The sequence below is a fragment of the Lynx canadensis genome, chromosome C1 (genome assembly GCF_007474595.2).
Source record: "Lynx canadensis isolate LIC74 chromosome C1, mLynCan4.pri.v2, whole genome shotgun sequence".
NCBI lineage: Eukaryota > Metazoa > Chordata > Mammalia > Carnivora > Felidae > Lynx > Lynx canadensis.
Window position 1 is genome coordinate 202,573,812 of NC_044310.1, and position 18,693 is coordinate 202,592,504.

At 58.1% G+C, this 18,693-nt stretch overlaps 1 protein-coding gene across 1 annotated transcript; it reads left to right on the forward strand.

Annotated features, from left to right (window-relative positions):
- The first annotated feature begins 1,472 nt into the window (after window positions 1-1,472).
- WNT10A (Wnt family member 10A) lies at window positions 1,473-13,364 on the forward strand. Its single transcript, XM_030326580.1, has 4 exons — window positions 1,473-1,582; window positions 2,632-2,894; window positions 9,336-9,715; window positions 12,135-13,364. The coding sequence occupies exons 1-4, from the start codon at window positions 1,473-1,475 to the stop codon at window positions 12,630-12,632; spliced, it is 1,251 nt and encodes a 416-aa protein (XP_030182440.1). The 3' UTR covers window positions 12,633-13,364.
- The last annotated feature ends 5,329 nt before the right edge of the window (window positions 13,365-18,693 follow it).

Here is an 18,693-nt window from a genome sequence, read left to right on the forward strand (position 1 = left end):
TCAGGTCCTTTGCCTGGCTGTAGTGTTCAGCTGGGGCGAGAGGACATGAAGGAATCCCAGAGAGGAGTGGGCCTGAGTCAGGAGTCCGGTTTTGGGTGGCTCCCAGAGAACCAAGTACAGGTAGCAAGGGCCAGGCAAGATCTGGAGCATCTGCAGGAAGGCCCAGGCAAGCAGCGCTCAGTGTTGGGGCCACTGCTGCTGTGCTCAGAGTCAAGAGGACTGGGTTGGATTCCAGCTCTTCATTTGCTGTGTGACCTTGAGTAAGTCATGGCCCTCTCTGAGCCTCATTTTCTTAAGAAATAAAAGGGGACAAAATACACACTTTTGGGATTAGAAGGCTCTCTAATACCTCTCCCAGGGTGTGTCACCCCAGGGAGTTCTGCTCCCAGACATTTACTGGAGTCCCAGCACTTTGACCTTCATTGGTTCACTGATCAGATGAGGTGAGCCTCAGTAACCTCATTTCATGAAAGGGCAGAGGGTGGCTCAGTGAGCACGAGGCACCTGTTTAAGGTCACACAGGGAAGAAGAGCAAAATCCAGAGGCTGCCAAACCCCTTTACAGGACCCCCCCCCCCCACACCTGCTACACCAGCCAAGCCTGGGAAGTCCCTCCTGAGGTGGGAGAGGTGGGCAGGGGGGCCAGCCCCTCCCCTCCAGTCCCTGCAGGTGTGTATGTTGGGGAGGACCGCTCCCCGACAGCTGTGTCTCAGCCAGACACACACACTTCGCAGTAACACACACCTTCTTACACAAACCAGCGCGCCCGGCACTGGCATCTCCACGTGCACGCGCGCACAGACCCCAACACCTCTCCTTCCCCAGCCCTCTGCACCGCCGCTTCAACCCCGGAGCCGAAGGGCGCTGTGGCCTCAAGACCCATACACGCCTCCACCCCCCGTAGTGACGTCACCTGGGGTAGAGCCCTGAGACACTCTGGGGGGGGGGGAGGAAAGGGGAGGCGGTAGAGCTCCCTGTGCCGGGACAGTCACTCACTCTCTGGGCGGTGGGGCCGGGCACAAACAGCGCCGTCCCCCCTTCAACACCACCCGCCCCCCCCGCCCCCCCCCCCCCGCCCTCCTCGCACGCCCTCGGAAGCACAGGCTCGTGGCGCTGCTCTGGGGGGCTCCCGGGCACCCAGCCTCTCATTCCCAGCCCGCAGCACCTCCGGGCCCCCCTTACCCTCGAGAGGCACCGGGAGTTGTCGCAGGGGGGCCTCGGGAAATTCCCCGGACCCCTGTGCCAGGAGGTGCCCTGTGCGCCCGCCCGCCCCCCCACCCCGAGGGCGGTGCCCGGGGGCGCTGCCCCATGGAGCGGGGAGGCGGGCGCCGTCTGCTCTCGGAGCCGTGACCCGAGTCGGAGCTCCGTGTCGCAGCCGCCCCGACCCCCGCGGATCATGCGCCGTCGCCCCTGGCTCGCCGGTCCCGCCGGGCTGTGAGCCCCCCACTCCTGGCCCGTCACGGCCCGCGCGCCATGGGCAGCACCCACCCTTGCCCCTGGCTGCGGCTCCGACCTCGGCCCCAGCCGCGGCCCGCGCTCTGCGCGCTCCTGTTCTTACTGCTGCTGGCTGCCGCCGTGCCCAGGTGAGCCCTCACCTTACGCCCCGCCCTCCTGGAGAGCTGGGACCCCCAGCCACGGGGGCCTCCGGCGTTCCCGCTGGGGCAGGGGACCCTGGAAGGAGGGAGGGACAGTGTCTCAGAAAAGAGCTGGTGCCCAATGAAAGACAGTGCCCTCACAGGAGGGGGCTGAACTGGTGACAGAGTATGGGCAGTCCAGGGAGGCAAGGCAGTGCCCAGGAAAGTGATGGCTACTGGAAGAGGAGGTGTGTGTGCGGAGGGGAGCAAGTGCCAACCTGGAGTCCATGCCAGGCCAGGGGAATGCACCCGTACCCCAGGAGTAAGCTCAGACTGCGTTGCTCCTCCTTGGAGATCGCTCCCAGACAGGGGCATGGGTTGGGGGCTGGAAGGGAGTAGTTCAGGTGGGGTCACTGTGACACTGCAGCTGGAAGGGTTCTCAGTGTGTGTGTGTGTGTGTGTGTGTGTGTGTGTGTGTGTGTGAGATATTGTGAGCCCTGCAAGCTATGTTGTTAAATAGCAGTCTGTGTGTCCACATATGTGTGAATGTGCGAGCTTCTGGATCAGTGTATGTTAAGATGAACACGTGTGTATGCTTGTGAGTGTCTTTGTGTACGTGTGTATAACGATGCCTGACTGAAGCGTGCATGCGTGGAAGTGTTCCTGGGTCTGGGTGGCCATCTCCATGTGTGCAGCAGTGTGTCTGTGTGACTGTGACTGTCTGAAACATGTCTTGGGAGTGGTCTCCTGGGAATCGCTACGTATGTGAGCATCTATGCCTGGGGATGTACTTATGAAATACCGTGTACGCAGGCATTTCGGATGTGTGTCCATTTACACGTTAACCTGTGTGGGTGTGCGGCTGGCTGGGTGGTGTTGGAGGAAATGAGAGGATCAAGGACAGGAGAATGCTTTAGGAATATACATGATGGGCCAAACCTTCAGAAGCAGGCGTTGGAGAAGAGGAACTGTGGCCTTTGGGACTGAGTGTAACTTGTTGAATGGGGCCCTCCTAGCTCCCCAAAACACTCACCCACACCCAACCCCCACACCTGCAGGTCTGCACCCAACGACATTCTGGGCCTCCGCCTCCCCCCGGAGCCTGTGCTCAATGCCAACACGGTGTGCCTAACGTTGCCGGGCCTGAGTAGGCGGCAGATGGAAGTGTGTGTGCGCCACCCCGACGTGGCCGCCTCAGCCATCCAGGGCATCCAGATCGCCATCCACGAGTGCCAGCACCAGTTCCGGGACCAGCGCTGGAACTGCTCTAGTCTCGAGACTCGAAACAAGATCCCCTATGAGAGCCCCATCTTCAGCAGAGGTAGCTGCCCCTCGCCCTTGCCCTTCTGCCCACCCCATTCAGCACCCCACCCCCAAAGCTATCTGCCAACCATGCCCACTGCCTCAAGCTGGCAACCTCCCCAGGTGCCCATCTACCAACCATGCTGCTCCTCTGCTCTTTCTGGTCTTGAACAGTCCATGGGGGCCAGCCAAACGGGGAAGACGTGTCTCCAGCCTGCGCTGGGTGGGCTGACCGTAGCAGGTTCCGTGCCCGAGAGTTGACTCCTGGGTTATCCTGCCTGGTCATTGACACTGTATATCTCAAGCCTGGGAAATATAAGTATCTGTCACCTTCCTCAGTTTACCCTCTACCCTCTAGTAAACAGCACTTGGGATAGAGAGCCCAGGATAAAGTACCCAGAGTCAGTATGGAGGACTTTTGCCAAATGGGGTAGGTGAGGGAAGCTGGGGCAGGTAAAATGTCTGTACTTCTGCAGAAGCTCTTCCCGGCAAGGTACACCACCAGCCTCTGTGTCATTCTCACCGCCCCCGAAAACCTTCTCTGAATCAGAGGCACTGGGTGTGTGCCCGCCTCCTGCCCAGCAGGCCCGACCGCCCTGCCAATCCCTCTTCCCCTCACAGCCCAGAGAAGCCACAGCCCGCTCCCTGTCCTCCCTCTGTGACTTCTGAGTGACCCAGGGCCCACCCTGACAACCCTTAGGGTTGGAGATGGCAGGAGGCCTTGTCACTCATTTCTGTTCCCACCCGTCTCCTGCCCTGGTACCTTAGGCCTTGCCTCAGGCCTTTTGGGGGAAGATAGGCGTTATCCATCTCTCCTCTCAGCTGCTTGAGTGGGACAGTGTGGGGACCTGGCTCTGTGAGACTTGTCCAATTTTCTTGCCCAGTGGAGGAGGAGTTGTACCCCTATATTCTGTGCCCTTGGGGTCCAGAGGCTTCTAGGAGAGTCAGACTCTAAAGCACCCTATTCCGGAAAGAACTCGGCAAGCCGGGGCCTTTCCCTTTTCACCAGGACCCCTACTTGCATCCCCTGGGCCCCCAAGTCAGGGGCCACCGCCGCCTCCTCCAGCCCGGCCCCAGGCCGCCCGCCCCGCCCCCGCGCGCCCTCCCCAGCTCCCTCCCCCGCGCGCCCGGGGCGCTGTTTCTACCCGGCCGAGCCCAGCCCGACGCGTGTGGCGGCATGCAGCCGCGAACTAATCCCCGCGGGCCGCGGCAGACGGCTCCCGGCCCGGGCCGCACGGCTCTCCAAGGGGCACCCCCGCCCGCCCCTGCCCCGCGCTCCCGCCCCGCCCCGCCCCGCCCGCTCTGCCGCACCCGAGCCCCGCCAGCAGTCAGTCTGCTGCTGCCCGGGACCCCCGGCGGGGCGCCCCTCCCCGGTCGGCCCCGCGCTCGCCCACGCCAAGTGACAGGCCTGTGCCTCTCTCCTACCCGGGCCGGGCCCCGCCGGTGCTCGCCGCCGCCGCGCGCCTGCTCCCACTCCGGGTTTCTAGGTCACCCGTGCGCTCCCCGACGCCCCGTTTTCCCTCCAGCACCCGGGCCCGGGAGGTGAGGACACTGGAGGCCTTGCTTTGGGTTTTGCTCGCGGGGCTTTGAATAGGCGCTGAGGTTCTCACCCCTGCCGCTCCAGATGAGGCAAGGCAAGACAAGCTCTTCATCCCTCTTCCCGGCCACGGTGTCCCCAGTTCCCCTCTGGGCCTCCTGCCCCCTCTAGCTAGAGCGCGCCCACGCGTCCTGATTACTTCGCCCGCTTGAGGCCCGTGTGGCCTGGTGGAGGACGTGGGGTCTTTGAAGCTCAAGGGTGAGTTCAGAGCGGTGGAAGCACGCGGGGTTGGCGCGGTGCCAGGCGCTCCCGGGTTCACCTGCAGTTTAATAAGCGGGAGGTGAGCTGGGGGGACTGGTAGGGGGAGAGGTTAGGGGTGGAGGGGGGGAGACTTGCCGGGGCTAGCCAGGGCGGGGCAGCGCCCAGCGCGTGGGGAGGGGCGGGACAGCTGCGGCCGGGCTCTGGCAGGGGGGCTGGGCTCTTTCCTTTGGCCTTGGAACACGGTCCTACCTATGTGGCTTTTGCTCCTGCATTGAGACATCCCATTTTCTACTTGTCCCTCCTCGGAGGGGACTCTAGGCTTCTGGAAGAAATTGCCACTTTCTCTTTCCAGGGGCCACCATTACAGCCCTCTCTCACTCCATATCTGTGTTCACCCTCCTCTGGGGTTATGTCGCTGTCCGTCTTGGCCCATCTCTTCGAGGACTACCTAAATTTGAATTCCACGGGGCTACTCTTGGTGGCAGCCATTCCCCTGGACGGGGTCCTTCCCCCAGTTCCCCTTCTTTTCAAGTTATGAATTGTCCCATGTGGGGTCAGGTGACCTGTTTCCCCCAACTGGAGTACTGGTTGCTGACCGCTCTTCCAACCCAGACTGCCAGTGGGATTCTCTTCAGGGTGCACTCTGCCATGTTTAAAATTCAGAGACTGCAGGGAGGAGGTGGTCCCTGGGACCTGCCACCTTAATACTGTTACTGCCATCTAATTGTCCTGACATCTCCCTGAAAATGGGTTGGGCTGAAGGGATGGAATTCCAGTGAAGGAGAGAAGAGTGCTTGAGCACCTGGAGTAGACAAGCTTGGGAAGGCAGGGCCCAGACCCATCTGGAATGGATGGAAAGAGGGGGCATGAGGCTCTATAGCAAGCAGGGTTCTCAGCCCAATGGAAGCCCACAGTTTGAGAGTCTGGCCTCTGTTCTCCAAGGCTCTGGTTCTTCTCCCACCTCTCTTTTACATTCATCCTTGAGGAGTCTTGGTTTTATGGCTAGGCCTCCAGGCGTGGGGTGCGTGGTGGCAGTCAGATGAGGAGAAGAGGCACAGGCAATTATATCCCAGGATCACCTAAAGTTCCATTATTCTAATAGCACCCAATGAATTCGCTAATACTTATTAAGTACTTGCTGTTTGTCTGGCACTGTTCTAAAGCACTTTATCTGTACTTTAACATCCTCAAACAATCCCCATGCGATAGGTCTTATTAGTATCTTCATTTTACAAATGAAGCTAAGAGAGGTTGGGTAGCTTGCCATTAGTCCCACAGCTTGTAAGTGAGCTATAGAGCCAGGACTCAAATGCAGGCCAGCTGTCTTTAGAGATTGCACTCAACCCCCTGCCATACTGCCTCCCAAGCTCCCACCATGTGTCCAGAGGTGAGTGGCACAATGGAGTACTCCAAGAAATGAAACTCACATGTACACACACACACACACACACACACACACACACACAGATACCTACCTTTGTTTGTACAAACGTGTAGCCACATTCAGTGTCACCCCTAAGTGTTCCCACATGCACACAACCTCTTCCTCTCTCTCAGGCCAGGCACATGAGCATGCACAGATTATATGCATGGAGGGAATGGAGACCAGATCTCTCCCCTTCCCTCCCTCTTTGACTCAAATAGGCGGGGCTCAAGCTTCTCTGACCCCTCCTGGTTCCCACTGGCTCCTGAATCCTCTCTCCTCCATGCTCCCCTGCCCTCCAAACCTCCTCCCCCAGCCCCTTCCTGGCCGTTGGCTGCAGCCTGAAGGAGCAGCTGACTCCACTTAGATGCTGGCAGTCCCTGTCCCAGATCAAAGGCAGGACGGCTAATTGTGCGTCTTAACAAGCACCCCCCCTCCCTCCATGCTCCAGGCAGCCCAGCTGGCCATGGCCCCACCCCTCTCCCCCTCCAGCTGGCCAGATGGCACAGTGCCTGCGTCTGCCCCAGACAGCCGGGGCCAGGACCGAAACTGGGGCCCTGAGTGGGAGCTGGGGGCAGAGGCCCAGCAGTCTGGACTTCTCTGAATCTTGGATGTTGGAGCAGAGGGTGGTCACACAAGCCCTGCCTGGTCACCACTAAACGTGGCTGTGACAGCTGCCAGAGGCCATGGGATGGTGTCTTTAGCTGCCTTGGGTAGGTAGGGGTGTTCTATGTAGACTGTAGACTACATTTTTCCAGATTCCTCCAGGCCTGCCTCTGAATGTAAAGAGCCTGGAAGATGGTGGTTGGCCTGGGGAAGATGGTGGTTGGTCTAGGCTGGCACATCCCCCTAGACCAGCCTCTTGCTCTTTCTTGGTGCTGTGCATAGATAGGGCCATGGAAACTGGAAATTGAGCTGGCTGGGTTTCTTACTCAGGAACATGTCTTCCCTAGAGCCAAATGTCCTTTAGCAGCCAGTTCCCAGGCCTGGGAGCTGAGAGAGCTGGCCCTGGGTCCTGCTCTGGTTCTGCTCTGTAACCCCTGTGACCTTGGGCATCCCCCTTTTGCACAGTGTGTGTGTATGTGTGTGTGTGTGTGTGTGTGTGTGTGTGTGTGTTGGAGGGGGAGATGATTTCTGAGGCTTGGGCTGCTTCTGGAAGTCTGAGTATTGCCATTTGTCCTAGGAGTGGGCTAATGACTCCCCTAGCAATAAGGGAAACGCTCAGAGTTCCACAGCTAAAAGGCAAGGGATAAACACAGGGTGTGCTCCCCAGGGACTTAGGTCTGCCATTTCTCTTGGGCCCTACATCCCATGTCAGTGTCTACTCCTCTTTGGCTCCCACCAATTCCCAACATCCCCTTAAGAGGCTCCAGCCCAATCCTCATCCCCTCCTGTCTGTTCATAGCTGGGCTCCTTATGGAAAAGGTCTGGAGATGCCACAAGTTGGAGAGAGAAGATAGACAGGGACAGCCTGCTTCATGGGCTTCTAGTGGCCCATGTGATTTATTCTAAAATGGGTCTTGAGCTTCTGGGCTCTGTCCCTGACTGGGGAAAACAAGAAGCAATGGCCTAAAATTACAACAGTAGTGAGTGAAGTCAGACAACAGGAAGAACTTCTCAATAATGGCTAATGTTTGTGCAGTATACTATGAATAAGGTGCTCTTCTAAGTACTTTAAATTTACTAACTAATTTAATCCTTGGGACAAAAATGAAGCAGATAAAAACAATCTTGTCTTGCAGATGAGAAAACTGAAGCACAGAGGTCAAGTCACTTGGTCAAAGTTGGGTAGCTATTAACAGTTAGTAAGTGGAAGAGCCAGGATTTGAACCCAGACAATCTGGCTGCTCGAGAGTTCATACTTTTAACTACTACACGTTTTGTCAAGTTTTGTTGTTGTTGTTGTCGTCGTCGTCGTTTTGGCTAGACAAGAAAAGGAGGACAGGACCCTCTGATGCAGAGGGTGAGTGTGAGGGGCAGGTTTGGGCTAGGGTCTCTGTTCAGTCCTGGTTGGCTCTCTGAGGGCTACGGGAACTCCCAGAGCTTGTCCTTCCAGGCTTCAGCACTAGGGTGGAAAGATCTAGAGTTCTTTTCCTCTGAATCTCTGGCCTCCCGCAAGCCATCAATCTCCAGCCAGGTCTGGGCTTCCACGACAGGTGCCTATGGCACAGGTGAGTTCTCCTCTTCATATGGAGGCTCTCATTGCTCTTGGCTTCTTCTCCGACTGCCCACACTCTCTCGGTTCCAGAGGCTGGTCAGAAACCTGTAAAATGCTGCTAGCTGGTCCCCTCTCAGATGCAGAATAAGGAGGAAGCAGCTTGTGGGGCCAGGAGCCAGACCGTCCTCTGTAAGTAGGCCTCCCCCTGCCACAGGACCAGACCTTCCCAGAGGATGGCTCAGGCTGAGAACACCGAGGAGAAAAGTAGTGTAGACAAGTCCTGGGCCCCTGCAAGTGGTCGTCAGGGGCTTTGTGCTCCAGAGCACCAAAAAGAAGGTGTCTGCCTTAACTCACCCTTCCCTCTCAATTTTCAACACTCCTGCAGGGCAATGGGCTTATTTCCAGCATTCCTCAAACAACCTCTTCAGATGACCTAGACCCGTTTCGAGCAGATTTTCTGGGATGTCCTGTGGACAGGAAAAGGGGAAACTCTGCCGGCTCTTTCCTCTGCCTCTTGAATCTGGCAGTCAGGGAGTGTTCTGTAGTGGGGCCTAAGGGGGTGGCACCAGGCAGGCAATCTTGGGGCCGGGAGCTGTCGGAGGACACCCTCCTCTTAGTTACCCTTCTGCCCATGAACATCTTCTGGGGCCTGGAATTCTATCTCTAGTCATTTATTTTTTAGCTTAAATTTTGCCTTCTTTCCGCAGGCTTATTTTTAAATTGCAAATATCACATGAGAGGTAACAGATGAAGTCCCTGATCTGAAAAAGAAATGTTTCCCAGATACTTTATGCCCAACAGGAGAGAGGTAGACACGAATTCTGAGCTTGCTAAGGGTGATGTTAGTGGAACAGGGAGTGAAGTACGAAAGAGGACTCTGGGGAGACCTCCCACACTCCACCCTGCATGCAGAACTTCTGATGTGATTTCTGCCCCTCTTTGAATCTGTGTCCTTGTCCCAGACCTTCCCCCAACACTGCGCCTCCATTTCCCCTTTGTGTGGTAAGAAGGTTGGGCAGAGAGGGCAGAGGGATGAACGTGGAGGCCCCTGAGAGTCCTTTCCCTGGATCTCCACCCTCAGGTTTCCGAGAGAGTGCCTTCGCCTACGCCATCGCTGCAGCGGGCGTAGTGCACGCAGTGTCCAATGCCTGCGCCCTGGGCAAATTGAGGGCCTGCGGCTGCGACGCCTCTCGGCGCGGGGACGAGGAGGCCTTCCGTCGGAAGCTGCACCGCCTGCAGCTGGACGCGCTGCAGCGCGGTAAGGGCCTGAGCCACGGGGTCCCGGAACACCCAGCCCTGCCCCCTGCCAGCCCGGGCCTGCAGGACTCCTGGGAGTGGGGCGGCTGTAGCCCCGACGTGGGCTTCGGGGAGCGCTTCTCGAAGGACTTTCTGGACTCCCGGGAGCCTCACAGAGACATCCACGCACGCATGAGGCTCCACAACAACCGAGTTGGGAGGCAGGTGAGAGCCCCACACCCGCCTGGGCCTGCTCCAGATCCCTCTGCCTAGGGCTCCTCCCTTCCCCCCAGGCCTTGCTCTGGGACCCAGAGCTCCCCCCTTACTCAGCAACTCTCTCATTGTCCCTGCCTAATCCAGTCATCAGACATGCATTGGATACCTACTGTGTGCCAGGCACTGGACTAGTCTGGGATGCAGGGATGAGAAAAACCCTGTCCTGAATCAGCCTGCTCCCTTTTTTTTTTTTTTTTTTTTTGGTGAGCACTGGAAGGGGGGGGGGTGGACAGGGCTGCAGACAGGGCCTCCGGGGCCTTGGCCTTGCTCTGCCTCTCTGTGGCCTCCCCTATAAAGCAAGAAGGTTGAACTGGGTCATCCAGCTCCCTAGTCTCCCCTGCCCTGGCCCAGCTCTAACGTTCCATGATTCTGTGCTATCCTATGCTGTGACCCTCTACCTGTTCTCCCAGCCTTTCTGTGCAGAATGAGGGATTCCTGCAAGGGGAGGTTCCTCGGGGCCACTGAGGTCCTGTGTTATGGTTACCTGCCTCCTTTTTCTCCCTATCCTTGAATGTTCGTACTCCCTCAAAGGTCATAAATTTAAAAAAAAAGAAAAAGAAGAAGAAGAAGAAGAAGAAGAAGAAGAAGAAGAAGAAGAAGAAGGAGAAAGGAAAGAAAGAAAGAAACAATCGCTTGCATTTATTGAGTGCTTACTATGTGTTAGGTACCGTCTGGAGCACCACACCACATCACATATTAGCCTTTTTAATCTTTACAACTACCTATGAGGGTGCTAGTAGCAGCCTCGTGTTCAAATATGGAAAGTGAGGTACAGAACGATGAAGAAGCTTGCCCAAGGTGGTGCAGCTGGTAAGGAAGGGACAGAGGCGGATTCATCGCCAGGCAGCTGAGCCTTTCGCTCCGCAGGGTCATCTGCGCTGGGTGCGTGCCTCCACTAAGATGCCTCCTTAGCCTTCGTGGTAGCCCAGCACCCTCCTTTTCTGGCTGTTCAGCCCCTATGCCTTCTCTCGGCTCTGCCTGGCCTGCTCAGGCCTCATTTCTGGCTTCCCCTCACCCGGCCTGGCACCTGCGCCTCCTGACTCCCCTTTCTCCTGTCCTCTGGGCCCGGTGCTTCACCAGCTCCTTCCACAAAGACTCGGAGCTGATTCAGCTCTTCCCATCCTGACTTAGAGGTGAAGTAAACTGAGGCATATCCACCCTCGGGTCACATCCAGCTTCCACCCAGCCCTGCCCTATTAGTGCAGCTCTTTTCCCAAGCTTCCATGCTATCCCAGCCCATACCAACAGTGCCTCCTACTCCTCGTTAAACTGGTTAATTAATGGCTGCTGTCTGTGGGAAGCGAACGTTCTGGAGCCGTTGGCCAGCCGAGGCCCTGGGCTCGTTCCTCCATGGTGTTGCCACCACAGGCTGCACCTACAAGCTGCGGAGCCCTTTAACACTCAGAGGGCAGGGTCTCTCTCTTCTGGCCCTAACCGCCCAGGTGTGAGGGCCCCAGATCACTGGTCTCCCTGTCTGCAGCTGTGTTTTGGAATGGAGTCCCGGGAAAGGAAGATGTCTCCAGTGTCTCTAATGAGAATAATGTCAAGGGGTCCTTTGGGAGGAGATTCTAGGGCAGGTTGAGAGTTGGGCAGGGGGTCGGTATACCACACCCCTGTAACTACCTCCCTTGGATGCTTGGGAACTTCTCGCTTTCATTGGGCTGAGGGTCTGGCTCTCTGGGGGCTGCTCCCATTCTGTATTCAGGTAGAGCTTTTGGCCCCGGTTGGTGCTCACTGTTCCCTAGGAGGAACTGTGACATTCAGCAGTGGGCAGAATAAGCTCCAGCCGGTATAATGGGGTGAAGGGGAGACTCCTCAGCTCCTGTCCCCTCCTTAGGCTCCCTGCAAAGGGCTGCTGGGCCCAGAGGAGGAAAGGGGCTTTCTCAGCCTCCCCGCAGCCCCCACTCACAGCCTGGATCGAGGCCAGAGGCTTTGGGGATAGGATACAGTGGGACCAGCAACCCCCTGCTTCTGGCCCCCACCTGAGGGATGGAAGGAGAGGGAATTTCCCTGAGGATCTGGGATCCCCCCTCAGGAAGCAAGAGCCTCCAGCCCCAAGGGCCCCCTGCAGCTGGTGGGAAAGGAGAAGAGGGGAGGAAGGAGGGAATTCCCCCAGGACCTGGCCTTGTGGGAGGCGGATGGGAGAACAGCAGAAGAGCAGGCGGAGTTCTTCTCCCGACTGCCTGGCTCAGGAGCTGTGCGCCCGCCTCCCCACTCTGCCGCGCTTTGGGCCTCAGCTTTTGCATCCGTTCAATGGGAGTCGGTTTCAGAAGTCTCCGAGGAGATTCTCGCAGGCCAGTGCCTGCGCTGGGAGGAGGGCCGTGGGGCCGACCGCGGGCGTCACCCCTCGCCGTGCCTCCCTCTGCAGGCGGTGATGGAGAACATGCGGCGGAAGTGCAAGTGCCACGGCACGTCAGGCAGCTGCCAGCTCAAGACGTGCTGGCAGGTGACGCCGGAGTTCCGCGCCGTGGGGGCGCTGCTGCGCAGCCGCTTCCACCGCGCCACGCTCATCCGGCCGCACAACCGCAACGGTGGCCAGCTGGAGCCCGGCCCCGCGGGGGCCCCCTCGCCAGCCCCGGGCGTCCCGGGGCCGCGGCGCCGGGCCAGCCCCGCCGACCTGGTCTACTTCGAGAAGTCGCCCGACTTCTGCGAGCGCGAGCCGCGCCTGGACTCGGCGGGCACCGTGGGCCGCCTGTGCAACAAGAGCAGCGCGGGCCCCGACGGCTGCGGTAGCATGTGCTGCGGCCGCGGCCACAACATCCTGCGCCAGACGCGCAGCGAGCGCTGCCACTGCCGCTTCCACTGGTGCTGCTTCGTGGTCTGCGAGGAGTGCCGCATCACCGAGTGGGTCAGCGTCTGCAAGTGAGCGGAAGGCTTCCTTCCCCTCCCTGAGCCTGGCCCTCTGCGGCTTGCGGTCTTGGCCCGGCAGCAGCGTCGCCCTGGCTCCTGGGAGAGGAGTTTGGACCATCTGATCCCATAGGAACCTCCCGGCTCTGAGGGTCAAGTCTGCAATCAGGGGAGAGTCCAGGCCTGCCTGGACCCCATCACTCACTTCTGGGGGCTCCAGGACTGATTTGCCTCCCTGCTTCTTGCCCTAAGCTTAGACGGCTCAGTTGGGCTGGGGATTGCCCGACACCCACACCAGAGGGCAAGTGTCAGCCAGGCAGCCTCTGGGCCTGTCTCCTTTCGTGCCTTCACCTCTAACCCTGGAAGCTGAAGGGCAGGGGAAAGATGATTAGAAAAGAAGAAATGGACGTAACTGAGCTGAAGTGATTCTGTAGAGGCCTAGGATGCCCTCCCCCAAGGGCCTCTGTCCCTCATCATTCATTTAACAAATATTTATTTTGCATTCTTTGTGGCCTGGCACTCTGCAGGGGACGATGGGTGCTGGGGAGACAGATGTGAATAAGAGAGACACAGCACCGGCCTCTTGGAGTTTACATTCTGGTTGGGAGAGAGGGACAATAAACAAGTAAATATACAAACCAGGTCATCTCAGACAATGTTCTGTACCACGAAGCAAATAAAGCACGGTGCTGGATGTAGAGTGATGTGTGGGGAGTGGGGTCCCTTTAGTGTTTATTTTTTATGTTTGCATTTTAAAAGCCTGTTTTTATTTGAGTACAGTTGACACGCAATGTTACGTTCGTTTCAGGTGTACAACGTAGCGATTCAACATCTCTCTACATCTGTCACCATATAATGCTATTACAATACCATTGACTCTATTCCCTATGCCGTGCCTTGTAGTGCTGTGACTAATTCATTCCATAACTGGAAGCCCATTATCTCCCACTCCCCTTCACCCATTTTGTTCATCCCCTCGCCCACCCCCCCTCAGGCAACCATCAGTTTGTTCTCTGTGTTTATAGGTCTGATCCTGCTTTTTGTTTGTTCATTCATTTGTTTTGTGTTTTAGAGTCCACATAACAGTGAACTCATGGGGTATTTGTCTTTACTAGTCAGACTTATTACACTTAGCATAATACCCACAAGGTCCATCCATATGGTTGCACATGGCAAGATCTCCTCCTTTGTTATGGCTGCATGTATACACACAGTCACACCCCACATCTTTGTCATCGATTCATTTATTGATGAATAAGGTACAAGGTATTGATGAATAAGACACATAGGTAGGAGTGTGGCCTCTTTAGATAAAGTCATTGGTCTGGGAAGGCCTCTCTGAGTTATGTTACTCATGCTGAGACCTGTGTGCCGAAGATAGCCCCGCACAGGTTGAGGGAAAGGGCTTTCCAGGCCGAGGCCATGTGAATACCAAAGGTCAGTGGTGAGAGAGATCTCCTCAGGAGGAACATCCAAGAGGCCAGTGTGATCGGATGAAGCAATCAAGGGCAGGTTAGCAGGAGAGGAGCTCGGAGGGCAGGCAAGAGTCACATCACATGTCCCCCTGGGCCATCGTAAGGAGTTGGGATTTTCAGAGGAATGAGAAACTTTCAGAGGGTCTTGAACAGGTGAGTGTCATGGTCTGATTCCCACATGGCTCACTGTGCTGGGGAACTGAATGAAGACGGGAAGAGTTAACAACAAGGGGCCAGTTAGGAAACTACAGCCATCTTCCAAACCAGATGGGACCTGCCTGAATGGAGGCTAAGGGGGATGTTGACAAGAAGCTGGATCCGGAGCTCTTAATTCCGGAGCTCTAGCTGTCCACCTTGTGCCTGAGCCCTCTGCCACAAGCCAGGACGAGTGGCGGTGCCCAGCAGCACCCTTCGGCAGAGACAGACACTCTGCGAGGAGTAATCCTGGGCAAGACCCAGCTCAACCCAGCCAGCCCAGCGCCCCAGGGAGCAGGTGGGGCTAGAAGGTGCGGCAGGGAGGAGGGTGGTGGGGGAGGGCCAGGAGACTCGCTGTCTGGATGCTGGTCTCTCTGAGTGCATGCAGGGGAGATGGAGTATGTAAGTAAGGCCAGAGGCGAAGGGACATCCTTCCTCGGCCTCCTTTGTCCCAAACCCTCAAGGAGGAGGGTGGTAGAGAGGGAGGTAGAGTGGTCGGGATCTCAGAGAAAGAACACTTCACCTACTTCATCCAGACCTCCTGCTGCTCCAAGTTGAGGATCCTGCTTCCTGCCTCATTTTACCCAGAATGGCACCCTTCTGGATGAACCAGACAAGGATGAAGCCTTGTTCCTTTTCCCGATTGCCAGCCTACACGAACCCCCATATTTCCTTAGCCCATGTCTCCCTACCTCAGGGTAGGGGTGAGAAGGAAAGGACGCTCTCATGGTGGTGTATCCCTGTTGGGAGTTTTGCCCCAACTAGCTTGCCTTCAGCTTCCTCTCCTCCAACTGCCTGCATCCCGGCAGCTCCTGGACATGCCTACGACAGCCAGGCCTTCCACATGCTCAGCTCCGCTGCTTCTGGGGAGGACAGAGTTTCTCTCCCCAACCCCCAAAAGACAGCCCCACAGGCAGGCGGGTTAGAGTCCCCGGGGAGGAGGGGTAAGCGGGAGCAGCCGACACACCTGCCTCATTCCTTTCCTCTTGTTCACCCAGGAGGGAGCTGTGGGGGCTGGGTTCCCCGCCCCCTTGCTCCCTCCCATCCCAGGGAGGAGGAGAAAAGAGGTAGGGGGTGAGGAAGAGAGGCCTGAGTGGGGAGCACTCCCACCCCCAGCAGTGTCCACCGCGTATTAGCTTTGACCTCACCCTCCGGTGCCTTCCAGGCTTAAGGAGCACAGAGCCAGGGGGAGGAGAGACTGGAGAGATACAGGATCAGGGCTGGGATAATGAGGTAGGAGCAGGAATACTGCAGAGCCTTCTGCCTCCAGAGAGGAGTGAGTGGTGGGGTGGGGCAGGGGCTGGACACCACGTTGTGGGGGGGAAGGACGTGTTCCAGTCAAGTCCTGGTGAGCTGATATATGCTGGCAGGATCTGTAAAGGAAGAGAGTGAAAGTTGGGGAAGGAACAAACAAGGTGTTACCCACTCCATATCCTCCCTCCGGGCCAGAAGCTGGCTAGGGTCTCAGGGCAAAAGCTGGACCCCACAACTGAAAAGGGGGATGTAGGATCTGGCAATGGTCCTAAAGGGAGATGTGGAGGTGATGAAGGGCAGGAAAATAGGGCCCAAGGGGCACGGGGCTTAGGCATCCTGGCTGAAGGGCAAGACAGAAATCAATGTGCTGACTGGAAATTGGGGGTGATGGAGGTAGATGGGAGGAAGAACTTGCCAAATAGCTTGGGGGAGGACCAGGGTTGCAATTTTGGAATAAGAACAGATGGTGGACCATAGATTAGAGGGGAAGGGAACTGTCCTGGTCCCCAATACCTTTCACCTTGATGGACCCTGGGTCACCTCCTTGCAGGAGGAAAAACTAGTATGGTCTGATAGAGCCTGGATGGCCCCAGCTGGAGGGAGAGGGAGAACTAACAGAGAATGAGGGTGGTGGACAGATCAGCAGGCAGTGGTCAGGTTAAGGGTCAGGGAGCGGCAGCCAGACCGGGGTGGGGATCAGAACCCAGGCATCCTGCTTTCCAGTCACTCAAGGTCCCAGGGCTGAAATAAGAGGAAAGAGGCAGAGGTAGAGGCCCTAACAACTCTAGGAAGACCCAGGATGAGAAGCTAGGTCAGCTTCTCCAAGCCCTCCTCCTCCCAGATCAATGCGCCCCCAGCTAGCCCCCGGCAGGGGGCCTTCCACGTTGGAGTTTGGCCAGGCTCTAGTCGCGGCCCCCTTCCTCCCCTCCACCACCCCCCCTTCTCATGTGGTTGCCGGCAGCTGCCTGCGGTCGCCCCAACCCCTGCGCTCAAGGCACGGGGACTTTCCAACAGGGGAAAAAATGACTTAATGAGAGTGGGAGCCGGGGGCGGGAGGGACAGGTCCCTGTAATCACCGCTCCACTGTGGGGCCTGTGCGCCTCCGGGGCCATTCCGGGCTTCCTGCTGCCAGCGCCCCCCTCAGGCTCTGTTGGGGAGGTGGACGGGCTGGGGACAGGGGATCCCTTTTCAGGTTTCAGACTCTTTGGGCCCTCTGGCCACGTTTGCTCCCTAGGCTTGAGGTGCGTGGAAGCTGGGACGCCCCATGATCCCTCTCCAGACTTTGTCCTTGAAGTTGCGCGGGGGTGGAGGGGGATGAGTGGCAGTCTGTCCTAGGAGCCAGGGTTCTCTGCTGGTGGATTAGAGGGGTGAAGGATCAGGAGTAGAGCCCTGTGCCACTTTGCGCCTGCGCACTTCGAAACTTCCCCGGTTACTGTGGCAACCAGGGCAGTCGAGGTGTGTCCGCGGGGCTGGGAGGCGCCCACTCCCCCTTTTCTCGCCGCCCTGCGGGCCAGGCCCCGCCGCTGCGGTGCGCGGGGGTGGGGGTGTGCCGTTACCATGGCAAGGGTGCGCTAGGAGGGCACATTCTTCCCCAGGGTGGGAGCGCCCTGGGGATACGAGAAGGGGGGGTGACGGGGGCGGCAGAAAGGGAAGCGGCGGGTGGTGGTGGAGGGAGGGTCATAACGAGGGGAGGAGTCTCGGACAGGATGAACCAGGGCTCCTTGGGGTTGGGGTGGGGAGTTTGGAATCTACCCCCCTCTGCCTAGCTCTCCAGAGACGTCCAGCTCCTCCTCCGAAACTCTCGCTAGGGTTCAAGCCCCTCCGTCCCCACTTTCCGGGGAAGGGATCCCCTACTACCGAATGGAAGGTCTTTTAGCTTCCCCCTGAGACCAGGCTCTGCGAGCTTAGTGTTTGTCCCTTTCCTTCCCCCACCCCAAGCGAAGCTGCAGCCCAGACTGCGACCTGAAGCCCTGCAATTAAGCCCCTCGCCCGCCCCTGCGCCGCCCGCCGGCCCTCTGCCAGACCGGGCCTGCACCGTCAATTACAGCCGTGCGCAGCAGCTGATTACTCCGGAGTCAGGGAAGCAGCCGGGGTGGGGACAGCTGGCAGGCCAAGGGGGCGGGGTCCCTGGGGTTGTCCCCGGCCCAGGATCCTTAATTGGAACTTCGAACTGCGGCCCTCTAGCCCAACTTCTCCGCTGCAGGCAACATGGGGGGCGGGGGAAGGGGGAGACAGGTCTAGTTAGTGCTCTGTCCGGCTGTGCCTCAATTTCTCTCTTCTTGAATGCACACCGCACCCGGGCAGAAAGAGTGCAGGGAGGTTGTGTGTGGTGTGGTGTGGTGTGGTGTGGTGTGGTGTGTGTGTTGGACGTCTGGACTCGAGGGCTGGGTACTCCAGAAGCTCAAAGCCCTCAAGGCCGGCTCTCTTTCCCGCCGCAGACAGTCGCGTGGGTCTCCCCTGGCCCGGAGCCCCACCCGGTGGACCTGGCTCTGTCTTGCTGAGCCAGCCTCAGGGTGGCTGCCAGCCCATACTTTGCTTTTGTGGGAATCAGAGTCCCTTCTGGGCAGGAGGCTTCTCTCTCCTCACTTCTGCCCTACAAGGGAAGGCAAACTAGGACCCTGCAGAGCAGCGATGGTGGCGTATTCTGCCATCACCCTTGCCCCTGCATCCCGTCTTCGCTCTCTCCCTGCCTGCAGGCCTGGAGGGGCTGGGGTTGAGCTAGCGTCTCCCGCGGTCCAGCTCCCCACATCTGGCCTGCAGCTGGCACCCGCCCACTGCGTACTGCTGTGGCCCCAGCGCCCTCTGTTGGTGAGGAGCGGTGGTGCACTAGCTTTCGAGCCTGGGCCGCCCGCAGCCGCCGCCACCACCACGGGTCTCGCTTCAGTTCTTCGGGTCTCGAGGTCCACCCATTCGGCGCCCCTTGTCCTGGGGTACAACCTGACTCCTTCAGCTCTTCGAATTCTGCCGGCCGTGGCCTCGATGACCTTTCCTCTGTGTACTTGAAGTCTCTGTGTACTTGAAACCTTGTTCCGTGTGACTTAGCTATCCCCCAACCTCTCATCCTCCCTAGTCGTCCCTGCTTCGTGGGCAAGTTCTGAGGCGCGGTCTCTCTGCGCCCAATGCAAAAGTCCTCAAATAGGAACATGATTACATAAA

Coding starts and splice junctions, on each gene's coding strand:
- WNT10A (XM_030326580.1), top strand. CDS start 1,473: ATGGGCAGCACCCACCCTTGCCCCTGGCTGCGGCTCCGACCTCGGCCC. Junction 1,583..2,631: donor CTGGCTGCCGCCGTGCCCAG/GTGAGCCCTCAC, acceptor CCACACCTGCAG/GTCTGCACCCAACGACATTC. Junction 2,895..9,335: donor GAGCCCCATCTTCAGCAGAG/GTAGCTGCCCCT, acceptor CTCCACCCTCAG/GTTTCCGAGAGAGTGCCTTC.